We start from the raw sequence: 25,950 nt of genomic DNA on the forward strand, positions 1-25,950 counted from the left end.
TCTACTTTACTTTAAACTACTGTTAGATACACCCGTATCTAACAATAGTTCATTCTCCTAAAAGGCTAAGGCGATTTGAAAGATTTTTTGAATTCGCGTATTTTCTGATGGAAATAGAAAATAGATTTATTTTATTTTTGTCACTATCGTTGTTTTAATATAATTTAAACATAGTTGTTTCTTTTACATTCTAAGTGTAAACGAAAAACTAATAGCTACCGATTAGTTTCTGACAATAGATTCGTTTTTACAAATCAAATTAAACTAGAGCCTTTTTGCAAAGTTCAAAGAGGCCAGCATACAGTTAATAATTGCCGGTCGTCCAGTAATTGGGTATCGCACCCCACTTTCAAATAGTATTTTGTTGGCAAAAAACTTTCGGCAGTCTTTTTACTTTGTAATAGGTTTTCTTTGAAGATAGTTAGACCGTTGTTAGTTCAAAGTGAAAAAAGTTTTTCTAAGTTTAACGTAGTTTTTGTTTCGTGATTTTCATTATTTTAATTGGATGCGTTGCTGTTTTGTTTTTTGTTGCTTTTGTAACAAGTATGCTTGTGTTTTTTTTAAGTATAAGATTATGGAATGAAAATTGTCAAAAAGTGACAAAGATTCATAGCATTATGAAAGGACTTCTGAGCATTGTTTGTCTTATTCGAGATGAATGATAATTTAGATTAGATAATTGTGCTCACCATAATAAACGTCGTCCAACTCCTTATACCTCTTCGCATTAACACCGATCCGCCAACTGTACAACAGCACCACTAGTATTGATATATTCTGAAACAAACGAACTCCAGTTACTTCATGATTTACATAAAATATTTACTAAAAGGACACACACCAAAAAAGGGAGATCTCTTAATACTTTTATTTTTTTAATGTAAAAAATTATAAGTAAGAAGATAAAAAGGAAAACCTTTTTTTTGAGTTTCTGACCTTCAACCTTCAGACAATTTAGGTAGATAAATTCTAAGGCAGAAACTTCATATAAAGTCAAGTCACTTCACAATCAGATAAATGAATCTACAGGTACCTCGCATTTCTAAGTAGAGCAAACTTAGTCCCGAGTTTAATTGCGTAAATACATAGCCCTATCTCGCTCAAAATAGATGGGGGTAATAAAGACAGAAGATGGATAACTATAGTATTTTATCTCCTCGTTTGAAAGGGAATAGGCAGTAATAACGTGCTTTAAGGCTGCCTTAATCCGTAATACAATAGTTTATGACGTCATTATTGGCAGTAACTTCATTGTGTCAGATGTGGTTAAACATTTCTTTCATGGATTTGTTAAGGAACAATTTCAGGAATGGGTTCTTGATCTAATAATTCCGAGGTATTACACAGGTCTTGATTTGTATGAACGGCTCCATTTAAATTCCAGCTATGTTTCAGTCGGCCTTTAGTCTAACCGAATGCAGTTAAGTACCAATGTTTTACAAGAATCAACTGCCTATATTCTGACCTCCTCAACCCAGTTAAGTGGCAACACGATACCCTTTAGTAAGACTGGTTGTCAGACTTTCTAGCTTCTGACTACCCGGGAAGACTGTTAAAAATGTATGAATAACACCCGGGATCCACAATTTTAAGTGCTTTCCGAAACACCTAAGAACTCGTTATGACATAGGTCACCTATTCACGGACCGTCCGTATCAAGTGTAGTTTATCCTGTGGTCGATCAATTTGTGCAAATACAGCTTAGGCACGGCCATATTTAAAATATTCTGATCAATATTAAAACGTATGTCAGTATTGTTACCTATAGGAAAATAGCTCTACACAGATTTATACCAATGTCTTTATTAAAAGTTAAGGAAGATTGCCTGTTGATATAACGTGCCTACTATACTGCTTAATAAATTACACTCTATAAATAAAAAAAGGTGTATGACCGCTACATTTGACGTCACTGCTACGCCTCTACGAAATTTGCTACGGTCACTTTGTTCACCGCTACGGAATCACTCGCGTTAGTAAATCCCATTATATTATAGCAACTACATTATTTTTTAAGAAATTGATCTTATTATTCATTCATGTTGAAATAAAATTATCGAGAATATATCCTAATTTTCCCAACTGATACACATTAAAAATGTAAAACACCATTCTATACAGTTATTTTCATCTTAAATAAAAGGATTTTTATATCTGACCACAATGGTTCCAATTCTCCAAGCCATAATTAATACGTTAATTCGAAAACGAATGCTAATTACTTTCAGAACAGCGAAATATGATAATTTATCTTTTGTCCAACCGCAGTAAACGTGGCTTATTCTTCTTTATTGACCTTGCGAATTCGACGACGCTATCGATAAATTCAGAATACAATGCTTGCAATATCAAAAGTATTCATTGTAAAGGTACAATTAAAACGTCAATGGAGATTGTTATCAGTTCGTTAATTTGAATGAACTTGGTGTTGGCCATGGCGTGGTGGGGAAAAGCTTTCAATGGGTTTTCTCAATAGTCCCATTGGCAATAAACATTAGTGCGGGCATTGTTACCGCGCCTAGTAAACAATTCGGTGATTACAATGATTTTATGGGTTTAGGTGTGTCCTCCTATTTGTTGTTGTCTTTTTGTAATAGAACTTTTTCGTGTTTGAGTTTAATTGTTTTTGTTAAATGCGAAGTATTTTCTAATTACCAACGTGTGATGGCAAGATTTTTTTTGTTAATATGAGTTTAACAACACGTATATCAAGAGTAAAACATTACATTGCACATGGCATATTATGCGAAAAGCCTACCTGGAAATATGTGATATTTTTTTGTGGTCTGTCGACGAGTTTAGCTATAAAATAATATATCTTTAGTCCGGAAAAACATACAATTCTTGTATTATATCTTCAAGACAACTTCTTGAAGATATACATAATACAAGAATTGTTGATTGAACTTTTATTCAAATATATTAGCTGATATTGAGCCAATTATTCTAAAGGAAAGTATCAACCGCGTGCACGAGTCAGAACACCAGTTTGCTTGAACTTATGCAATAGTGACGACACTTGCACAAACTTGGCGCCGACATCTGTTCACTTCGTGCTATCGAAACTTCGGTAATAGCCGCAAGTTATACCAACGGACCTTATCAGGGAATGTGGAACTGTTTATGTGCCTGCATTTATCAAACGTGTAGAAAAAGACTTTAGTGTGGAGTTTGAAGAATACTATTTTATTTATCTGGGTGCTATGTATGAAGTTGTAGAAGTACAAAAAATAAAACTGCCAGTTTTCTCAAATCTAAAAAAAATTATTGTTACTTGTCTTTACAGTATAGATGAAAGCAATTTCGATGACCCAGAATACTCTGGTTTCCAAGAAAATTATATCTATCCGTTTATTATTTCTTAAATTTCTTCTGTGCTATTTTTATGAAAAATTAAACATTTTAAACGATGTAATAACGCTATACTAACAAATCCAGTCGAAAATATTTTACCATATTGTTTTAACTGTTGGCAAAACAATATGAAACACATAATTTAATATTTAACAAAAGAGTTCACATTATATTAATTCCATACAATCGCATGCGTAGCAGTTCCCCATTACTTAATACTTGTCACCTAATGAACACCCTTATAATAAAGAAGTCGACCTAATTAATGTACATAATTAATTCCCACGAAACATCCTAAATAAAACAAGCTGAACTTTATAACTCGAGGAGTGCTGACCCAATTCCGATGTGGTTACCTTTGTTATATACCCCTATGTATTATGTAATGGCTTCGTTCATTTACGTTAGCGCTCACAGATGGTGCATAATTTTATCATGCGTGGATATGGTCAGTTTATATTAAACTAGCTGTTGCCCGCGACTTTGTCTGCGTGATTTTCAAGACGTGAAAAACTATGAAGTTTAATAATAACGATCATCTCAAAAAAGTTATGCAATATTGAAAATGAAACACTTTTTTTTATTTCTAAATTATAATGAATCTTGAGCGGCCCAAAAACTATCAAATGTTTGAATCAAACACATTTCATCGTTTACGATACTATCCTGGTGTCATATATTTTACAGCTGTTTTAATGATTTTTTCTTATTTAATCCAAAAAAGAGGGGTTTATAACTTTGACATATCTGCCTGCCTGTTTGTCTGTGACATCATAGCTTCCGAACGAATTGAAAGATTTTAATTTAAACATGGATTATGTGCGAGTGTTCGTTTAGACATGTTTGACAAATCGAGCCGTTTAAAAATAGGGGGGGGGGGGATTAGTAGTAAAAAATAACAGAAGGTATAACTCAGTCTTAGCACTTCTTCTAAAAAAATGTTTTTCTTTCGAGGGTTTTCCATTTTCTAATTGGGTGGGTTATGATTTTCGAGCACGTCTGTTCTTGGGCCGGCCTACACCTGAAATTGCTAGAGGGATTATGACAGTGATTATGAGGTATCATAAAAAATATTATTGTACTGTAACCAAAAAGGTTAGCCAGAACCATATTACTGAGGCCCCGGTGTCCGTTTTTCTGTCTGTCACCTGGCTGTTTCTCAGGAACAGTGATAGCCAGACAGTTGTTATTTTCACACCCGATGTTTTCTGACGATATAAAGTAGATGTCAAATTATTTTTGTGGACGGAGCTGGTGAAGTGAGAGTCGGGCTCGGTAACTGTGGATTTTACATAGTGTCATAAGATAAAAGATTTTGCAAAATTGCGCCCAGATAAACGGTTTCCTGAAACACGTTATGTTTGATTGTCGTCTTAATATTAAAACTGATCTTCCTCACAAACATTTGGAATATTTCCAAAATAAAAAAGTTGGTAAACGTGTTATCTTGGCCCTCTGGTGTTTTGATCATGATTTGCCTTTAAATTGCTGATAAATAAATAGCGTGAAAAAAAATATATCAGACACCCCTTTTTTAAAATTGACAATGACAAAAATCTAAAGTATAGGATATGTCTAATTTGTGATATTACGACAAAGCAAAATATGACCATAAAAGTGACTTCATGCGCATGAGTTCTATTCACTGTACCAATTTACAGAGAAAAATTACGTATTTTATTCGTTAACCTACCTGACGATCATTGAAGTAAAATACCGTCATCCCTACTGCATAAATGGAACTTAAATTAAGACTACATGAGGTTGGTTATGAGGTTACGCTGTCGATACCGACAGCCAAAATGAATTTTCCAGACATTGTATGACGGATGTTTGATAGCTACACTCTATTATCATGTTCCTAATCCTCGTCGGCTTAGGGATCTCAGAAACTCATTCAGTCTCGTTCCTTCCCCTGTTTTTACCAGGCTACGAAAGAAGAAAATGTTAAATAAGTAGAGATTACAATAAATTGTTAAAGGAATTTTTGGAAGGACCACGTGTGCGGTCTCTATAATGGCGGATGTAGACCGATCAAATCGTTAAAATATTGGAAAATCCCAGGTATCAGAAGACATTATTCTATCAATAGATACATAATGTCTATTCATTGATAGTTTTGGTCTTATAGATCTTTCACATTGCATACCTATTATGCAGTTTTTATGAAAGTTTTCTGGGCTTTTTTATCCGAAATACTTTTGGCCTATGTAGTGTGGCAAATTGAAGAAAAAATAATTGTTTCTAGTTGTTACAGATGTACCAAGGTAATAATTAACTGTGTCGTTCAGTATTTTTTTGTTATGCATAATTATAGATGAGATCAATGTGAACTACATGCAACTTTGGGTTGAGTGTCACTGCGAATGTTTTCATCTTGAAGTAGCATCGCCAACGTTACCGAGCTAAAAACATAGGTATATACACCTATCGTAAATAAATACAAAATCATATTACGGCATTCCACATTTGAACTTGAGTAATTTTAGTACATCAATAAAAATAAAAGTAATTTAAGTTCCTTTCTTTCAAGAATGTACCGATTACGGTAACAATTACATTAAAAAAACGTATTGCTTTATGTTTCTTTTATATTACTTGTGAAATAGTCGCGGTAGGCCTATATAGACTTGAAAGAGAATAAAATGACTAATTTTGTGAAAATTATTTATTTTCGAAAAATCCTATTATTTCTCTGCCAAAAGTCTTAAGGTAAATAGCGTGATGTTTTTTTGTGTAAATTGATGACCGTGCTGCTTACTACTTAATGGGGTGAAAATACACCTCATAATTGTATTACACGATGTTACGGGTGAGTCCAAAAATTTAAAACTTTACCGCTCATGCCCCCTGCATAGTAGCGTTATGGTTTTTGTATATCTGTTGTATCATGTGTACGATAAGGTTCATGCAAAATTTGAACGAAATATATTCAGTGGTTTATGAGATAATTTGATATTTGTTTATAGATATAAAAGGCTCCTGCTCACCCCCTGTAACGAAAAGCGAGATAATAAGTAAAAAGTATGTTGACCGGACCTCTTGTTGATATTCTCTGAAAATTTGAATCAAATCTATCCAGTACTTTCTGAGATCTTTCCGGACATACATACAGACAAACAGACAAACAGACAAACAGACAAAAATTCTAAAAATCATATTTTCGGCATCGGAATCGTTTGGAGACCACCCTGCAATTATTCTTTTTTAAAAATATTCAATGTACAGTTTTTACTTTTCTACAATTTTATTATATGTATAGATGAGCGCGGGTTTGAATTGCGATGGTATTCGAGCGGAATTCCAGCGCAATATGTTTTGTTGCTATTCCAGTTTTTTGTTGCTCCCTTTTCATTCACCGTTGTCCGGTATTTTCTATTATTCATTGTTTTATTTATGTACAAATTCATTGATTTTTTGCAGGCATTGAAGAATAAAAGAGTCGTTCGATTTACGATTAATAAATGGTATATTTTTTTTCCCAACCATTTAGCATTTTGAATTTCGATGGTAATACTATTTTTATATTTTTGTTTTTATTAATGTCAGTATTTAACGACGCCTCTTAAAAAAATGTATGCGATTAAACTTATATTTTTTTAATGTATCAACTGAAATCTTTAAATAGTTTATTAGCGATTCATTTATATTATCTCAATCTTAGCTCAAGATAAGGAAACAATAAACACCTTACAATCGAGGTTCTAAGTCATCTTTTTACATCAACATTAAAGTTATTGGGAACTGAAATACGTGCAAAACTTACAAGTACTTTACATCTCAATATTGCAAGCCCTTGGCAGAAACTCGACTTAATAATTCTGTAAGTTACACTCACGAGGAGTTATGAGTTTTTAGTCAGTATTCTTCCAAATCAGAACGTCAGAACTCTTAGATCCTAAAAAATAGTTAATTACCCATCTGCCATCCCCATTTGTAGTCCCCGTCTTAAGGAAGTTTAAAGAATTAAAAAAAAAACGTCCAAGACTGCAGATACATTTTAAAATGAAGTACTATAATTATTCATCACTATAAAGGTTCTATCACAAGTCGAGACAAAGATAAATTGCTTTCGCAGTTTAAACTTACCCTAATAAGTTATTCGCGTAACTTAAAGGAACAAAGTTAATAGCTCAAAATGAGTCTAGGCACATAACTTTTTAACGAAATGCGGGGAAAATTTATGTTAACTGATGTTCTACGGTTTTAGATGACGTTTTATCTCAAAACTTGAGTATTTTTAAATACTTGTACTTTTACTTTGTATGTTCATACATAATTGAAAGTATTTTTTTTAAGCAACCCGACCTAGAATAAGTCGTTATCTATGAGTTTATTAAGGGTGACAGATGTAAGATTCATACCGAATTTTATTAAATGTCTCAAGGATTTTGTATTAATATGTTGGTTTTTTTATGAAAATAATTAAGTGGGAAGATTCAAGAAGCATTTTTAGGTCTTCCCAATTGAATGCTAACAGGGTCCTAAGAAAGTGCATTATACAATATCATTAATGTCACCATTGTAGCGCCACATTGTATATTAATTATTAATCGTAAATTAATTTAATACATATTTTTTTAGACTAAACCTGTAAAGATATCTTAATAAATTTTAAATTTATAAAGTACTTTTGCTCGACATCATAATAATGTTCATTCTAAGTAATCTCTCCAAACAATATCTCTTATTTTAAAACAAAACTATAAAACGCAAATGTTCCAATTCGCGTGGAAACTGAGAACTGAGAGTCTAACGCCGGCAATACAAGGCGTATAGCGTCGTCTCTCTTCCACACTTACATCTGTCCCTTGTCGAGTTCCTATTAGAACCTGCTTACATAGTACGGTTGTGTGGTTAACCGCAGTCTGAGCGTTGTACTAACCTATCGTGTGGCCGCTTAGTACTGGGAATGGCGTCTTAGATAAGGTACTTATTATCTAACTGTTGCTGATTGTTGATAATGAGGATGTTGTAAGTTTATTTAAAAAAAATACGAATGCTGTGTGGAATTTAATTCTTGTTGGAGGGTTGAAAAAAGATTCAAATAACATGCGCAAAAACACCAAGACTTGTCGATGACACAAAGGATGATTGTCATATAGAAAATAACACAAAAACTTATTGATTGTAGCAACAATTTAATTCTTCCAAATGCTCATTCATTTTCATTAACGTATAATAACATAACCCATACACTGTCCTCATAAAATCTTACGTCACCATTTCCCAAACGATATTACAAACAATTACTTGACACCAGCCGACCATACTTAACGTCTAACGGCGGGTTCGACGGAAACGTTGAAAATTTGCCATTTTTGGCTATGCTCCAACACAATACTGCTTTGAACGTGTTTCACACAATTCAAATATAATTACCGCTGTCAAACTATTGAGCATCAAATGTATGTGTTATAATTGAGTCATGTTATGTGAAGTAATAAAACCGCTAACCATTTGGCGTTTTGTTTGTAGTATTTTTTATTCGCTTTCATTTAAATAGAGACTATCTGCGCCCCTTAGAAGCACGGTTTATCGGATAGTCTGTTCGTTGCTTATCTTTCCGCAAAACATTTCTTTCGGGACTTGCCATGGAATGTCAAATAGATCATTAGTTTTGTTAGGGGTTAGCTCGATTTACACTCGCTTTATCAAAAGTCATCTAATTGTTGCTTATTTCGCGTGAAGTAATAACAACCAATCACAAGATTTGAAGGTAGTCCTAATTATTGATCTCCAGTGTCCTCAAACAACAACATTTTATCAGACTTTTGTTTGCAAAATAAATATTACATAGCTCTTTCATGACAAAAAATAATACATCCCTGAACACACAAATCCCTATAACATGTATACATGTTCATCCCACGCATTATACGTGTTAAACAAAATGTTTTACTACAAATTTAATTTACTTACATTGTCAACATCGCGTTAATATCATGTCGGGCGAAAACCACCAACAATCAGCTTTCCAATAATAAATTATGGATATTTGGTCCACGGAAATGACGTAATGTTTTCAGAATAAATTATTGTCGAGTTATTATTTATAAAGGGCTTATGTTTGTGCTATTGTTATAATGTACATCTTTGTTGTTTAATTACTGAGATGTTTGTGTTCGTTGTGGTTTTGTTATAATTAGAATAGAATGAAATAGTAATTATTAACTATGTTAATGATGGTTAGTAGGTATCGAGGTGACGTGGTTTTTTATGAACGAGGGTGGAGGTTTGGTTCCAACGGAGGCAAATTCTCGCATGACTTTTTTAAAGTTTCTTAAATATTATAAGATACTGTATACTTACAAAGGCACGCTTGAAGCCTTTTTCTTTTAGATGGGTCATCATGAAACACCTACCGTCAAACTTCTCCTGACTACAACCCACCCATGTTCCTGACCTTTCCCTTTGTATATCGAGGCCACGCTAAATTTTTTTTACAATACTGGCAAGGAACCCGAAGCCTGGTTTTCAAATATTGGAATCATACAACGCCATTCTACAGTAAGCCAAGTGTAAGTAAGTAAGTGATGATTTATGCTCAAACTTTTTCTATATAAACCTACATATACAACACACATGCCTATAAACAACTATGCTCTATTTAAATGCTCTTTTTTTAAAAAAATACAAACTCCAAAACCGAAAGTTATAAGTTTATAACGCTGTGTACAAAGTATACGAATAAACCCTGAATATTGAAAAACCATTTTCCGAAATCCGAAACGTTATTTACTTTCCTGTTGTGTAGATTTTTGCGGATTTTGGACTAGTTTTACGAACCCGGTGCTCTAAATCATAAGCCATTCATTGTAAACGGAACTGCAGTTTTTCGTAGCTTTGTTTTGTGCCTGTTCGGTAGTGCGGAGACCAAAGGACTAAATTGTAACACTATGCAAAATGCTCGATCATTTTTGAATGAAAAATGTTTATTTGTTCAATGTTGTATTGTAACCAGCAATAGTAATGAAAATGAAATCGTTTGGGTGATTGAAGCTGCCTTTAAATAATAAATCGAAATATTAAATTATATCGCAAAACATACCTCAAAGTTTGTTTATAAAATCGTAAATTATCATTTTCAACACCAATTTTTTTAATTACGATGTTATCACTGTTTTACTCATTTTCTTAAAGTCATAAAGAATCTAAAACCCTATAAAATGATTCACTGCATCGCAATATTTTTAATAAAATTCTCCACGCAAGCATATTCAATGTCATAAAAAGCTTCCAGCTCATATATGGAGAAATGCAATAAAATTCTCAGAACATTGTCATAGCCTCGCATGAGTGTTACCTCTCGTGGCAGAATGCGAACCTACCGTCCCAGTTATTGACATACTTGCCACCTGCGATGCTTTAAGAATGTGCATTATAAACAATATGTTTTCATGAAGACGTGTTGGTATTCGTTTTTGTTAAATTGCTCAGCTGTTTTGATTTTAGGAAGACGTTTTGATATTTGTCTTTTTGATATTTGATTTCTATACATCAATAGTAAGTATCGTGAGAATGATTAATTATAAATGATGCAACAGTTTAACCATTCGTAATTATCACGTGTATTTATTGCGATTGCCCGGCTAGTTTTGGACAAAACCGGAGTCTTATATCATGAGATGACGCGGCGGTAGTGTCTCGATTTGTGACTTAGACGTGTGAGTAAACCATTGAAACATTTTATATTATTATTGGGTAGTATGGCAGTAGTATTTGGTAGTATGACTAGTGGCTGGATCACTGTGGACGGTGCGCTCATTAGCAGTTTTATACGATTATGTCTGTCTAGCTGTAAATATACACTAGCTCATGGTGCTAAAAATAAAAAAAGGTACAATCAGTCAACTTAACCTATACCTACGATCCTCTGCTGGAGTCGGCCTATCACACAAGGTTCTCTGCCTCCCACATCTAGTCCGAAATAGCAAGCTTTTTCATGGTCATCGATCATCCGGTATATTTCTTTTTTTTTTTATCTGTTATCATTTTAAACATTCTTATGTAATATAAAATATTGCATCGGAGAAGAAAAAAAAACATTAAAATAATATGATACTTTATAGCACATCCTATCTTCTTACATAACCTACATTCCCCAATCTAAAACGTATATTTCAAAATTCAATTTGTTGTATCTTGTTCGCTCTGAGACTACGAATTGCATATTGCAGATATGAATATGTTATTCACAAACATTTGTCCCGTGCGAGTTGATCCCGCTTCTGGTCAAGTAGTCACGACCCAGAGCTAGTTTATACTCTAACCTTGTTCATGAGAGCGACCTTCAAATTATAGGTTTCTAGACGAATATGCTTTAGAATTAATAGGGGAGCTCTTTTGTAACATAATTGTCTCTTAATTTATTTAGAAATGCGTTATTCTGCTTAACTGGGTTCGGGAGGTCACTTAGCTGCATCAGGTAAGACTGGCAGCCAACTCCAACGCAGTTGGGAAAAGGCTAGGATGATAAGCATGGAAGATTGAAGAAGTTACCAAGTAATTTAATAAATAATTACGCTAACATTGACATTTTAATAACGGAACTTCAATCTATCAAACGAAGACAATTTTTTGTAAGGTCCATTTCTATTTCGGCTATCTATAATGAACCTAATAAATGTATACATACTGTCCTGAATACGAAATAACAAAAATATTGCTTCAAAGTAGATCAAGGACCCGCTTTGCCGACATCTTAAACTGAACTACATGACAGAAACATGAAAAAAATCATTTCCAATCACAACAATAATTCAGAAAGTCATTCACAACACATTATTATACCTACACAATACTCCACAAACATTACTTATGTACGTAATACAAAAAAAGCGTCACAATAATTATTATTATAACACAAGGACAATTATTATAATTCCGCGCCACCCGTCCATGTTGGCGCTAATGTTATATGCAAATATCGGAGCGACTAATTTATACCAACACGAATGTTTTTAAATACTGGACAAACTGCGCGGTTTGTTTCCCTAGAGAGTAAATATTAATGCATACATTTTATACCTCGTAAACGTTACAAAACGGGTTGTTTTTTTTTTAAACAATTGTTTACCAAGTTTTTAGTTAGGAGAAAAAGGTTTTTTGTTTTCAAAATGGTTTGAAATTATCTAAATATGTACACGTAAGTAATGTTCCTAAACTTCAATTAAAACAAGGCTATGTTCAAAATATGGCAAAAATTCTCAGACATTGCTGTCACAGTAAACCATTGCCTAGCATTGGAACAAAAACAACTTTGTCATTTACGGAGGTCTCTTTTATACTTTGACACTTTGTTCAAAACTTCAATATTGAAAACGTATAGTGTATCTATTACTTATTCCCTAAGATAACATAGTAGAGGCACCTTCGATATATTGATACGAGAATATAGCGACAGACATCCCGCCTACATAGCCTTTCCACGCTAGTTGCGATGGCCTCGACTCGCCGTGTTAGCAATACTTAACTACGTTTTATTATGTTCTATTATCTTTATCTTGCTTTTATACTGTGATTAATTTTGCCATTTTAAGCACTCAATTAAAATATTGTTAAAATAATGTTTTCTTGAAAATAAATGATCTACTTTAAGCAAAAACTAATCAACTATACTACCCACTCAGAATAAAACATTTTTCTTTGTTTCCTATAGTTAACCTCTAACCTTTTCGAAACAGAAAGCATTTTTGATTTTTCATTGAGGACAGGAGAAACAAATGACTATGTAGAAGTGGGTGTAAAACATGAAGTAAATGACTAAAATGTTCATATCGAAGGTCATACTAATATCCGATATCGTAATCCCATAAAAAAAAACATGGCAATGCATAGCTAAACCAGAAAGAGATGGCAATAAAATAAGGAGGACTTCTTCCCAGAGAGAAAGTAACAACAAAAAATATCGTCGTATCAATCCATACTCATAATCTTTGATATATATCCCATAGGACGACATCCATTACGCTGTAACATCCGGTTATCGGCGACTAAGTTCATTCAGCGCGCAATAGATTGCAAACATTAATTATGGCTCGCAATTAGCCTGAATCGGACTCGAACTTACGTCGAATTAGAAAGGGATTTAGCCTGAAAAGGATTTAATGCTTCGTGTGCAAGTATTTGGGTCAGTATGAAATCTTTCTTTGTTCGTAATTGAGTCGAATAACGTGATATGATAAATACGTTAAGATGGCGTTTTGTCTATTATTTACCTTGAGATTAAAATAATAATAGAACACCTAACCTATAATTATTAGAATCATTCTCATCCACGTGTCGATTTTAGCTCCAAATACCCGACAATTCTTCGACTTAGTCGGATAAAAGCCTTTTTGCTAATCTAGGGTATCCGATGACGCTGTATTGAAATTGCGCAAGGAGTTTAAACGTGAAGAGTAAAAATATACATTTACAAATATAACCAGGATAAAATTAGAACTGTCAATATTTTTTTATTTGTTCCTGTCTTGAACACGACGGTGAAGTGAGCAGAAGACCGTTGGGCGTCAAACGCCCACAAGCTCAGCCAGTTTTAAACAATATTACATTTTATTACTCTCTTATAAAAATAATTCAAATAAGCAAGTCTTAGAATAATTCTTAAAAGATATCTAAAACAGTAAGATATTTTATTTCATAACTAAGTTTGTAATGAAGAACAAATATGGCTTCAAAAAACACTTATCAAGTTTCATTCAGTAAATAGAAATTTAATACAATAGAACAAGCCCCAATTTGATAATCAAACGAACATTTTAGTCTGAAAGTCTAAGGCTGTGTTCACACTAGGAATAAGTAGCTAGAAATATGTTTTTAAGTACTTCTATTGTCAAATTTCAGGTTGGCAGGTTGTTGTCATGCAGTTTTTTATGAATTTGTATCCATGAGGTGTACTTTCAACCAGAACGCTGGCAATTTACAATGCGAGTTTTACTAAGTTATGTTTCTCATTCATTATTCAAAGACACCATCGGTAAACATTGTGGGAAATCATCGTAAAGCAATCAGATTAGAAAAATTGAAATATGAAATCGCCAACCCTCATTGAGTAATCAATCCTTAAACTTTCCGTATACACCATGTGGCATGTGCCCAACATCGCACGGGGAATTTCTAAAGGCTGATTTTAATATGTAGCCTTCTGTTAATACAGCAGTGCTATAGGTTCTAAAACATATTCTTCACTCAGTATCCACACTGAAATCGCAGAAATCGCTGCCTTACAATCTCAGTTTCAAATCATGTTAAAACTTCGTAACTCAATACCCTCCGTCTGACAAGACATAAGCATGTAAGTCGCACTTACTATGATTTGTCTTGTAGCAAGGCTCAAGAGTTTCTAACTATTAATGAGAACAATTTACTTAAAGTGAATTTGTACAGCGTTCAGTATCTTGACGGGTCGTAGTCGATTTATAGTTATACTAAAATTGGTATTGTTACTTATTGCTAGCTTAAGTTGGACTGCCTTAACACTTTCTTGATAGCGTTATATAGACTATTTTATAGTGGCAAATATTGATTTTGAAGTGGTTCTTCTTGTTCAGTGGTTTAGAAGTCAATAATTTGTTTATCTATATATGTGCTCTGCAAATGAAATTGTCTGCCTATTGTGGCCCACTGCTGGCAATAGGACTTCCCCAGGTTAGGATACAGCACCTAGTCTTCAGCCTGCACCATACAGCCCGAGTTACTATTATTAGATAATCTGTCATCGACTTCGTGAACACTTTAAATCTCTTCTGCTTGAACTACAATTTGCTAACTCTAAGTACCATGACGATCACTCCACCTTCCACCTCACAATCTCATTCCCGATTTGATTCTTTAAACAAACTCTAAGTGGTAATTAAAGAACCCGTTTTATAAGACGATAAACTCATTTGTTCGATTAACTTATTTAGAACCTTACCGAGTAAAGGTGCGAAAAGTAAAACAATTTTTGTATGAAAAAATCTGCCCATATCTATCCAACTTACAACAACACAAACAAAATACGTCAAAACTATAAATATAAAAGATTATCTAGAGGACTCCTTATTCAGTATTCAAGCGGCATACAGATATTGAAACTAGTCGACACAGACTCGGGAACTAGGTCATTGAATGAAGCTAACAAATAATATTATCCATGAAGTGTATACTTTGGCAATCAATCTTCTAGTTATGTAACGATTATCCGAAGTTCTGTTTGTTTATATTGGTTGCCTTGTGATTATATGTATGGATTTCTATGCATGGGGTACAGGACACAATTTGACAACACAATGAAGGAAACTTGGGAGGATTTTCTGCAATAATTTGTAATAATTAGTAGTATTTGTATAATTTAGGTCTTTTATATCTGTGTCTTTTTCTAAAGAATTTACTGACGCGTAAAACTCCAAAGAGCCAAGAACTTTGTAGAAAAGGAAAAATAGTGACATGGTGGGCAATGGAAGCTTATCGCTGACTTTGACTTTTTCTTGGTAAGTAGTTGTCTAAAATAATAATAAAATGTGTATTTTTTGAGCTATGTCAAGGTATTTCTTGTCAATCATGATCGTCTTTCTTGAGTATTGAAATGATTTTGGAACATACAACGTTTTTTGAGAAATCATCGCCTAAGTTTGGAAATTACGTTAATGTTTTACGAAATAAATCAAAAAGGTATGTGATAGAATAACTCTTGACTCTATTTAATTTTGAGCAGAAAAATCTCCACTTTCATAACTATGATTTACAATTTAGACAAGAGTTTTTGACACTGGTATAATTCAAAGGGTAACAACATGTCAAAATATCATTTTTGAAAATGAGATTGAAATATGCTTACCTATTATAAGTTAGATAGGTTTTTAATTTTGGCCGCTAAGCAACAGGGTGTTTTCGAACTTACACCTGGCAAATAGGTGTGTTTCTTGCTCATACAATAACACCAAGGCCATAGGTCGTTGACGTGAGTTATCCAGACAGCTAGGATTACCTACACTGGCTAGAGAATTCAGATTGAAATTGTAGGATCCACTTATATGAACTGTTTTAGTTGACATTTACATATAACCTCGACGTCTAGTCGTGTTTGAATTTTATTGTTTTCACAGATAGCTGGCAATATTTAGTAGAAATAGCATCGTGTGTGTGTGTGTGTTTTAAAATAATGGAAAAGGTGTTAGCTGTCTTTATTTTTTAGGTATACATACGTCAGTTTCATTTTTAAATCAAATTTCATTCATGTAAAAAAACACATCCCTAAAATAACTTACCTAAACAGAAACCGCAAAAAAATAAGAAAATAAAAAACAAAAACGAATTACCAGTTAAAGCACTAATTATAACGATTAAGGTGAAACCGAGGGAAGAAGAATGAGGGTAAAAAGTTAAGAAAAAACCTCGACTTGTCTTTTGTTATACATAATTACCCCGTCGAGGCTTCCGCACCCGCGTCAGACGGACTAAGGCTGGTTACACAGCTGGCTAGAAAAAGGTATGAGACGAACGTACGTATGGGGGGGGGGGGAGATACGAACATGTTGGCCAAGAATTGGTTTGAGCTGAACGCTGTACGATCTCAACCTGGAGTGGTCAAAGAATCATTGTTTTAGTGCTTCACGTGTGACTACATTGGGATTTATTATTTCACCATCCGATCAGGACGAGGCTCGTGCCGGTAGGTTTAGCTCATTACGGCTGATGCTTGCCGGGTTTTTGGCCTAAGGGCTTACCAAGAGAAGTAACTTGGGTGGGTTTTAGTTAGTAAAAGTCTTGCAGTCCCTTCATCTTTATCCAAAATCGGAGGAGTCATTTGATGGTTCCCAATCCAAATAAAGTGGGTCTACATTCCGAAAATCCGTACGGCCGGCCCAAAGAAGTTCCGCCAGCAGTGTTCTAAAACGATGCTACGTTTGAACATTGAAGACCAACAGACCAATCCGCATCACCTTAAACGATGTCTCCCGGACAACTGTGTAACCAGCCTTATTTTTATTTCACAAAGATTATTGTCGGTTATTTTTAAAACCCTCAAGTACTACTGCTCCAGGTTTATTGTTCAATTTAGACGAAATATTGTGTTACGTGTAACGGAATAAATTACTTAATGCGGTAATATAATGTGGGATTGAGTACTTAAGAGAATTGCGGGGCTCAGAATATATCGTGTCGTAATACTCCCTCAACCGGGATTTTATTAGATTGATGGGCGGAAACCTTGTCTTGTATCTTTATTAAAACGAAAATAGCCAGTTATTAGGTTACCGAAATATGTTTTTATACGTCTTACAGCAATATTTTTTCCGTGTATTCATTACGATAATTATGTGAAACAAAACCTATCACAGCTTTCGACTACCAAGAATAAGTGTTAAATGCTTTCAGTTACATTGATGACTATAATTATAGGTTTAGCCAAATATAAACGCAATTAAACAGTTTTATTCAACCAGTACCTAGTTATCACTGAATTTTAGCGATTTCAACCGCATTCTTTCTTCTTATTTTGTCGCCGCATCATAAATAACATAGCCAAAAAATTGATTCCAATTAAAATAATAAATCATACTAGATGTTGGAGTCTAAATACATAAGACTTCTTTGCTTTGTCCTATAAGTTTCAAATAAATTAAAGTACTTACCAGTGTATAGAGGGCGCTAGCATAAGCAGCGTGTTTGACGTGCAGCGTCCGGCAGCAAGACAGCGTCGTGTCCTGCTCGTGAGCGCTCCACGCTTTCATCTGCAGAAGAAAAGCTTTTGTTAGTAACTGTACTATAATCTATTTAATCAGAACTCTTGTTAGGTAAACATAAAGTGACAAGTGGGGTCAGTTTCTATTGTTAAAGCGAGATGGAAATTTCATAAAATGTTACCACTTGATCGTCAGACTTTTTTAGCTTCTAACTACCCGTAAGGACTGTCAGGATGTGAAATAACAACCGGGATCAAATTTGACGTGCCTTCCGAAACAAAATGGATCTGGTATGACATAGATGGTCACCCATCCACGGACCGACCATATTAAGTAGCTTAGCCTGATCGATCAACTTGTGCAGTTGTAATTAAACAACGTAATTGATGGACAAAATTTAAATATTTGATTAGTATATTCCTTATTAATTCTTATAAAAATTCATAACATAAACAATTGCTTTCTTCTCTTTGTTCTATGTGTTAAAAACTGTAAAATACTATTTCATACAACAGCTAATGAGGTTACTTGTCACATTAATGCCAATCAAACACGGAAATTTATGCCGTTGATAAACGGGAACGGACTAAACTCCGATAGAAATCTATTGTATTGAGTCGTGCACCGTCATTTGTCATTCGGAAAATATTGTAAGCTGAATGGAATTAGGGCACCGACAGTGGAATTCAATTACGTACGCTAGAATATAGTTGAGGTGAATATTTCTGAATGTATGTAGTATGTTTTCTGTTTTTTTTAATGGTGTCAGTACCATTAAAAAAAGGTAATATTTAGCATAATATTTAGCACGTTCATAAAAATATTTCTGATTTCCTATAATATTATAAAATTTTTTTTTAGATCACGACGTAGCAGCTGCATCACTTTATTATTTTATTATCTACGATAATTACGAAATAATGTACGAATGGATTTTTTTATATTCCTTTGTGATAAAGTAGATTAAAAAAAAATTGCATCTAATCGGTAACAAATTTTAACACAATCCTGTTTTACACAGAAACTATCTTCGTCGACAGCAAAATTCAGATATTCACTCGCTCCATAAACCCAATTTCATGGTTCCTATCACGAAGTTCCGTCTACTAATTCTTTTACACTTTTCCGCTTCGACACCGTTGTGTGATTGTATTGTGAATCTTTCTTAAATTCGCGGAGGTATAACTACGTGTCATTCAAAAACAAACCAAGTGATAATTGTTTTAGAAAACTAACTCTCCGTTTTTTTAATTATTTAACCTAAATGTTAAAAACAGAAACCGTTTCACTATCTATCCATCTGTCGCCCGGCTGAATTTAATGAATAGTTATAGCTAGACCATTGAAAGATTTCCATGTAATCTATTTTAGTTGCAGCTAAAACATCGTAAATTCGCGATTTTTTTACCCCCCGTAATGTCGCGAGTCCGCCTCGCACTTAACAGGAATTTTATTGTAAATGACGTTATAAAAATACGATATACTCAACGATATTGACATTATTGTGTACTGTTTGTTGTATCATTACTTACCTAGCTTTATAAACATGTTACATCATTCTACTCCAATAAAATTGGTCGTTATCCGCACACACATAGTAAAAGTTTGTTTAACCAAATAAAACTTTTGGGTTCGTACACGTTACCTCTACATGAATGAACTACGTAAACTTTGTAGTTGCATAAAAGTTATGTTATTTTGTACGGATAATGTCCATTTAATTAAGGATGTTTGAGTATTTATTTCATTTGCAACTTTAAATGAAACAATCGCTAAAATAAACAACATAATTAAATCATTTGCAGCTAAATAAAGGCCTCAAATTGAAGTTTATTTTTCCATGAAACCTTATTCAATTCCACCTCAAATCGACTCTCAATAAGTCAGCCAATAAATCAATTCGTTTTTCAAACCATCTTTGACCATTCAAAGGGCTTATGTGGGTCCCATTCATCCATTAACCGGTCCGTCCACAAAAAGCAACGCGACTGTCTGCGCCCGCAGCTTCGAAGCGAAAGCGAATATAAAAATCTGCGTTTCCAAAACATTATTTTTTCCTATTTGATCCATTTTTGTGGAAAACTGGGTTTCAGAGCAGTGCGCGGGGTTTGATAACAATGCGCTTTCACTTTCCCTCTTCGAGCCTTTGACGCGCTCATGTGTAAAGGTTATGACATATTCACTTATTTATAGTTAGTTACAAATATCAGTATGCTACCTACGGTTATTGATGTCGCCCTAAAGGTCGCGACCTAAACCCTTCGCTGAACGATGAATTATGGACCAATTTAGCACAATTTGCGGTAGAGTTGAATTTAAAATTTATGATTTTATTACGCTTAATTTATGTAATTGATAATCTTGAAATTATTTTTCCTATATTAAATTATTATAATTTAACCGAATTTTTAATATGATTTTCGTATCTTCCTTTTTAAAGATACTTTAATGTTAATACAGAATTGTTGAGGAGTGTTCTTCTACCGCGTGAAGCAATCCACTCTTTGGTTGACTGCCGAAGAAACTTTGACTGCATAATCCTAACTTTTAAATATCACTTATAGAGTATAGCTTGAGCAAGATTTTTTTTTTTAATTTACCCGAAAAAGTAATTCCCAAGCTATATTGATACAATCTAACGTCTAAGTATATCCAATTTATAAGTCAGTGTGAAAATTATACATGTATATAAGATCGGATAAGCCCAGCCTATTTGCACAAATGACGCGTCGTTACTTCCATATTGTTCCGGGAGTATGATAGTACGTGACGTCATTTCCAAGATGGCGAATGTAATTTGTTTCATTTCAACACGTACGTTTTCTGTAATCAATGTTGGATTTAGTTTGTGAATTGAAATGCTTTTATGTACAACGATTAAATCATTTGTAATAAAAATGAATTATAATTTATTTGTGACAAGATAAGAAGTTATACTTCAGCCTAGCCTGTAGCTTAAGTTATTCTATACTTACCAGATATGGCTTGGTACCGTCTTTTTCATATCTCAGATCGTCTAGGTAAAATAAAAATCATATTTTCTTGTATAAAATAAAAATTAATAAGAGTATCGTGTACAAAAAAGTTTTTGTTAAAACTTAACTTTTTTTTTGGAGCTATTCAACTAACTCAAAAACTCAGCTCTTAGTACTCGTGACTAAATTGAATAATTCAGTCACAAATATGACTTTTAAAGTAAGTACTCTGTCTCGCAAAATGTAACCCAAAACTACTAGAATTTTGAAGTTGTGCTATTACTGGATAACCTTCATGAAAATTATCACTTTAATCAAGTGAAAAGAACTTTTGTTGTAAAAAGTATTTTGAATTTTTGCGACCATAAAAACTTTTATACTTATCTGTATTAAAAAAATAAAATTTTGATTGGTCAAAACTAATTAAATAGAGATGAAAAAATAATGGGTAAATTGGTATTACTGATCGTAGCAAACAAAGTAATACCAATACAAAACACTTTCATTAAAATATGCTTTTTGGTTTCCTCCCTTTCTTAGGCATCAAAAATATTCGATAGTACGAAATAAACTAGCCTTAAGTCGAAAGGGCTGTGTCGTTTAATAGCCGAGTTCCTAGGACTACCTTTCAGTTAAACCATAAGTTCATCTTCATGTAATCATAATTTTGCTTCGCCACACATATACGTGAGCGGGTTGGCTTTCAAAGTTTCAGCTCAATCGGAAACCGGGAAGTGGGTGAAATTTACCTTTATATGCACCCTATTTATTTGCTTCGTTATATACCTATTTTAAAACAATATATCAGGATAAGAGACAGGCTCCTATTAATCAGAACCTTTGTATAATATTAAGGTTTTGTTATTGCCATCTTGCCCTGCGTAGGTATAACAGTGTCTTGTTGTTGGTAGGACAACTACCAACAAGGGGACTACAACTAGGTTGAGAAATGGATTTTGATTTTGATTTTGAAAAACATAGACTTTAATCTTTACAGTCTGAAGAAAATACGTTGCAAACAAATATCCATGTAAATATGATATCTACAGTTTCAGTTGAAATAGGCTTTCGACGAAAGGCATTGCCCATAATATTCCGAGAAGCATTGATTGTCTTTGAGACCCCAAAAAGGTTTAATCACAATACCAACAAGAGGTTGTAGGAATTATTCAAAACAAACTTTGTGCGATGCGGGCAATGTTATGTATATTGGCTTCCAAGTATTTTCGTGTTTGGTTCCGAATTGATAAATACGAATCCTTGATTTGAAATAATAAATAAATGAAATTTACTTCGCTGTAATTTGTTTGTATATTTACAAAGACTGGTTAAGTCTGAATTGTAATTTCGTCTTTTGTTTTATATCAAGAGTATCTAGGTTAAATGTATCCTCGACACCCCAAATGAATTCTAATTTAGTCAGATAAAACATTTTTAGGCATCGTTTTAGCACGTAAATGGTTCCAGAATATCAATTAGCGGCCGAATAATTGGAAACCTGTCTTATTTTACAATACGAAGGCAAAGTTTAGCCGTTAATAAATATGCAAGCAATTAGCAATTTGAATAAAATTACCTACTTTTAAGTACTTTAAATTTGTTGAAATAAGACTACGAATTTTATTAGGAATTCTAATGACTTGACGTCGTCGTGGTAAATCGTTGACGTTTTGTTAAAATGTTGTAATCTTTCACACCATCGTATTAAAATATGTGATTATAACTCCACGTTTACAAGTTATGACAGCCGTAAACAAAAAAGAAACGATTTACACTCCATTAAAAGTATCCGTTTGGTAATAAGCCATCAACATCAAGTCATTAAACATTAAACAAGAAATGAAGAACAGTACAATTAAAATAATAATTAATACCCAAGTATTATGAATCTTCTAATGGTCTAAGTAATAAATTCCCTTTCTGATTAAAATTATTTCGAAAGAACGGAACGGGACGGCTCAAAAGTAACTCTACATTTTGGTTTAAATTTCCAAAATGAATAATTTATTACGATTATAATGTTTCGAGTAAAATATGTATTCGGACAAGGCTCTTAGGTTTTTACGCCTCGAAAGCTTCATTTCGAGAGAACAGAAATGAGAGATTTCCAAATTCATTAGAAATGCCAAAACACTTTGTTTCAACGCAGCCATCTTAAGGCAAGTGGCGGGAAATAAATATTAAAGATAACTATTTTTATGCTCCCTTCATCATTTATTTGCTGCAATGTTATGCTGAGTTGGTGTCGGCTTTCTCCCTTACCAGATGCAAACTAATTACCAGTGTTTTACTAGAAGCGACTGCCTATCTGACCTTCTCAACTCAATAATCTGGACAACCTTAGTCAGATTGAATATCAGACTTTCTAGCTTCTGAATACCTGTAACGACTGACAAATATGTGTCTCTACCTACGTTCGAACAACCCAATGAAAGAAAAGCTAGTAAAACACAAACTTACCCAACCACTAGCAAAACACTTATCTAACATATCTATATCTATATTAATATATAAAGCTGAAGAGTTTGTTTGTTTGTTTGAACGCGCTAATCTCAAGAACCACTGGTCCGAATTGAAAATTATTTTTGTGTTGAATAGACCATTCATCGAGGAAGGCTTTAGGCTATAAACCATCACGCTGCGACTAATAGGAGCGAAGATACATTGGAAAATGTGAAAAAAAACTGGGATATCTTCTACCCACGGGGACGAAGACGCGGGCAACAGCTAGTTAATAATAACACGACTCAATGACTATGAGCACAAGCTAGTTATGAAACCACTGTCAAGGCCTTGCTCGCGTCACGTTCGACCGCGGTACATCGATCACAGTAATTTTGTTATCCATCAACATTCAATGAAAAGAACTTTCCATGCATAGTGCTGTTCCATTATTGTTTAACTAGTTCTCAAGGTTAGGTTAGTAAAACCAAATAAATAATATATTTAGGAACTTAGTTTATATGGTACACAAAGTGGTCTTAATGCTTAAGTATTATTAGCCTTCTATACTTAGGTATTAAATATACAATATGGGTGATATAAAGTTTCTTACAATAAGTTGGATAAGAAACAGTAATAACATAAATTGATAAATAAACTTACATTATTTTACATACTTATAAGGCTTTAAATACAAATATCTATCACAAAGAAATTAGAATATCCGATAGCTATATGAAAAAAATATCTAACATTAATTAGCCGTGATGCAGAGAAAAATTATGTTAAATGAAAATAACACAGCCTCCACGAAGATAATGTCACGAATGTAATATCAGCATACAGGTTTAAAAATATGTTATCAATGATAAGTGTAATTACAATCTGTCCAGCTGTTGTTTTCGAGAAGGTAATGAAAAACTAACCCTGATAACTTAAAAAAAAAATGTTTGTAATACTTATTTTACATTTATCTTCATGTTATTCAATTATATCACACGAGTCACAAGTCCAGGAGAAACATTGAGTAAAATATATTCAATAACTACCTAAAAAATCAAGAGTTTATCTCATTGTAACAGTAGTCCCGAAGTTTTTGTTAAAAATCAGAAAGATGCATTTTTGAGACAATCTTAGTAAATCTATTCTATCTATTTATTTCGCTAAAGTTGCCTTGAAATAGATTTAAAATAATCTCGGCAAAAACGTCCTATTGAGTTGCAAGACTGAATGAGAAATGAGAAATATAAAACGAACAAGAAAAGGAGGTATCAATCCTATGCTTTTCCGCTTCTTTTTGCATGCAACTCTACAATTTATAAATTCCTTACGAAGAAAATGAAAATCGGCGAATTTGTGTAACTGTCTTCAATTAGTTTTATTTCATATAGTCTTAGTAATAAATTCAGAGATCAGATTTAAAATCTGATCTCAATATTTGATTGACTAATAGTCTATAACAAGCACCTGTGCCTATTTTATCACCGATTGTTGATTGACAAGCGAAGTTGATTGAAATTAATGATTTATTAAAATTTATTTTCAACGAAACTTTATTAATTGACATTTTACGATATGAAAATTAAGTTTTTGATTTAACTGGTCTGGTTTATTTTGCTTTGATGCGTATATAAATTATTAAGAAATTCTAGCTCATTTTAAAATTACGCTTTAAAATAAATATAAGTACATGATAAACAAACATAGCTCTAAAAAATTCAGTACAAACGTAATCTGTATAATTAATTTAATCGATTTCGGTGATCCACCTCGCATTACAATACTTCTGAATTAAAAAGTCATTATATTTCAAATCTAACTTTTTTTAATGAAGTTTACTTTAAAGATGCCTAAAATTACCTTAGATTGTGTATATCTTCAAGAATTGTCAGGTCACACAATAACATGTTATAAAAAAGTTTTTGATCACATTACATTTGTTTACGTTCGAGTTAAATGTTCGTTCGAAGGCGCCAACGCGACGTGCGGCCTAGATCGCCGTCGCGAGTAGACTGCCAGCTCTACGCTGTAGCCGGCCCGTGAGCGCTACGGACTGCTCTACGCCGCTACGAACATGAAGTTTTCTTTTTTACTTTTCACGACGCGGTTTAGTTTTGCGTGCGGTGTTTTTTACAGTTTTATTTTGTGTCTACATATAGGGCTTTTTATTTAGTGTGTCCGACAAAATAGATTTTTCTTTTCAATAATATTTTGTCAATGAATATAAAAGTAGGTACCTACACTTTATTACAAGCAGCTTTATGACAGCTCTTCAAACCACACAATTTTTTTTACCAAAATATGGTAAAGCGTTAATTTGAAGTGTAATAAAAGTAATTTTCTACTTGAAACTGCGCGATTTTCATACAATAACTTTAAAACTTCATTTAATTTACTTCGAGTTAAAATGTTTGAGCTCTAAAACCGACAAAGCAGGTAGCGGGTTAAAACAGTTCGTTTACTTAGTTCTGAATCTGCATTTTGCATATTAAATACTTCTTTAAGGT

General features: G+C 33.3%; 1 protein-coding gene across 1 annotated transcript in view; it reads right to left on the reverse strand.

Annotated features, from left to right (window-relative positions):
- Positions 1-25,481, reverse strand: part of LOC113507401 — a 55,910-nt gene extending 30,429 nt beyond the window's left edge. The window contains exons 1-3 of the mRNA XM_026890263.1: positions 25,304-25,481; positions 17,976-18,074; positions 690-777 (exon numbers count right to left, since the gene is read on the reverse strand). Of these exons, the coding sequence (XP_026746064.1) occupies positions 690-777; positions 17,976-18,074 (187 nt within the window). The 5' untranslated portion in view covers positions 25,304-25,481. The remainder of the gene's footprint in view (positions 1-689; positions 778-17,975; positions 18,075-25,303) is intronic.
- Positions 25,482-25,950: the final 469 nt, after the last annotated feature.

The sequence above is a fragment of the Trichoplusia ni genome, chromosome 2, assembly GCF_003590095.1.
Source record: "Trichoplusia ni isolate ovarian cell line Hi5 chromosome 2, tn1, whole genome shotgun sequence".
Lineage (NCBI taxonomy): Eukaryota > Metazoa > Arthropoda > Insecta > Lepidoptera > Noctuidae > Trichoplusia > Trichoplusia ni.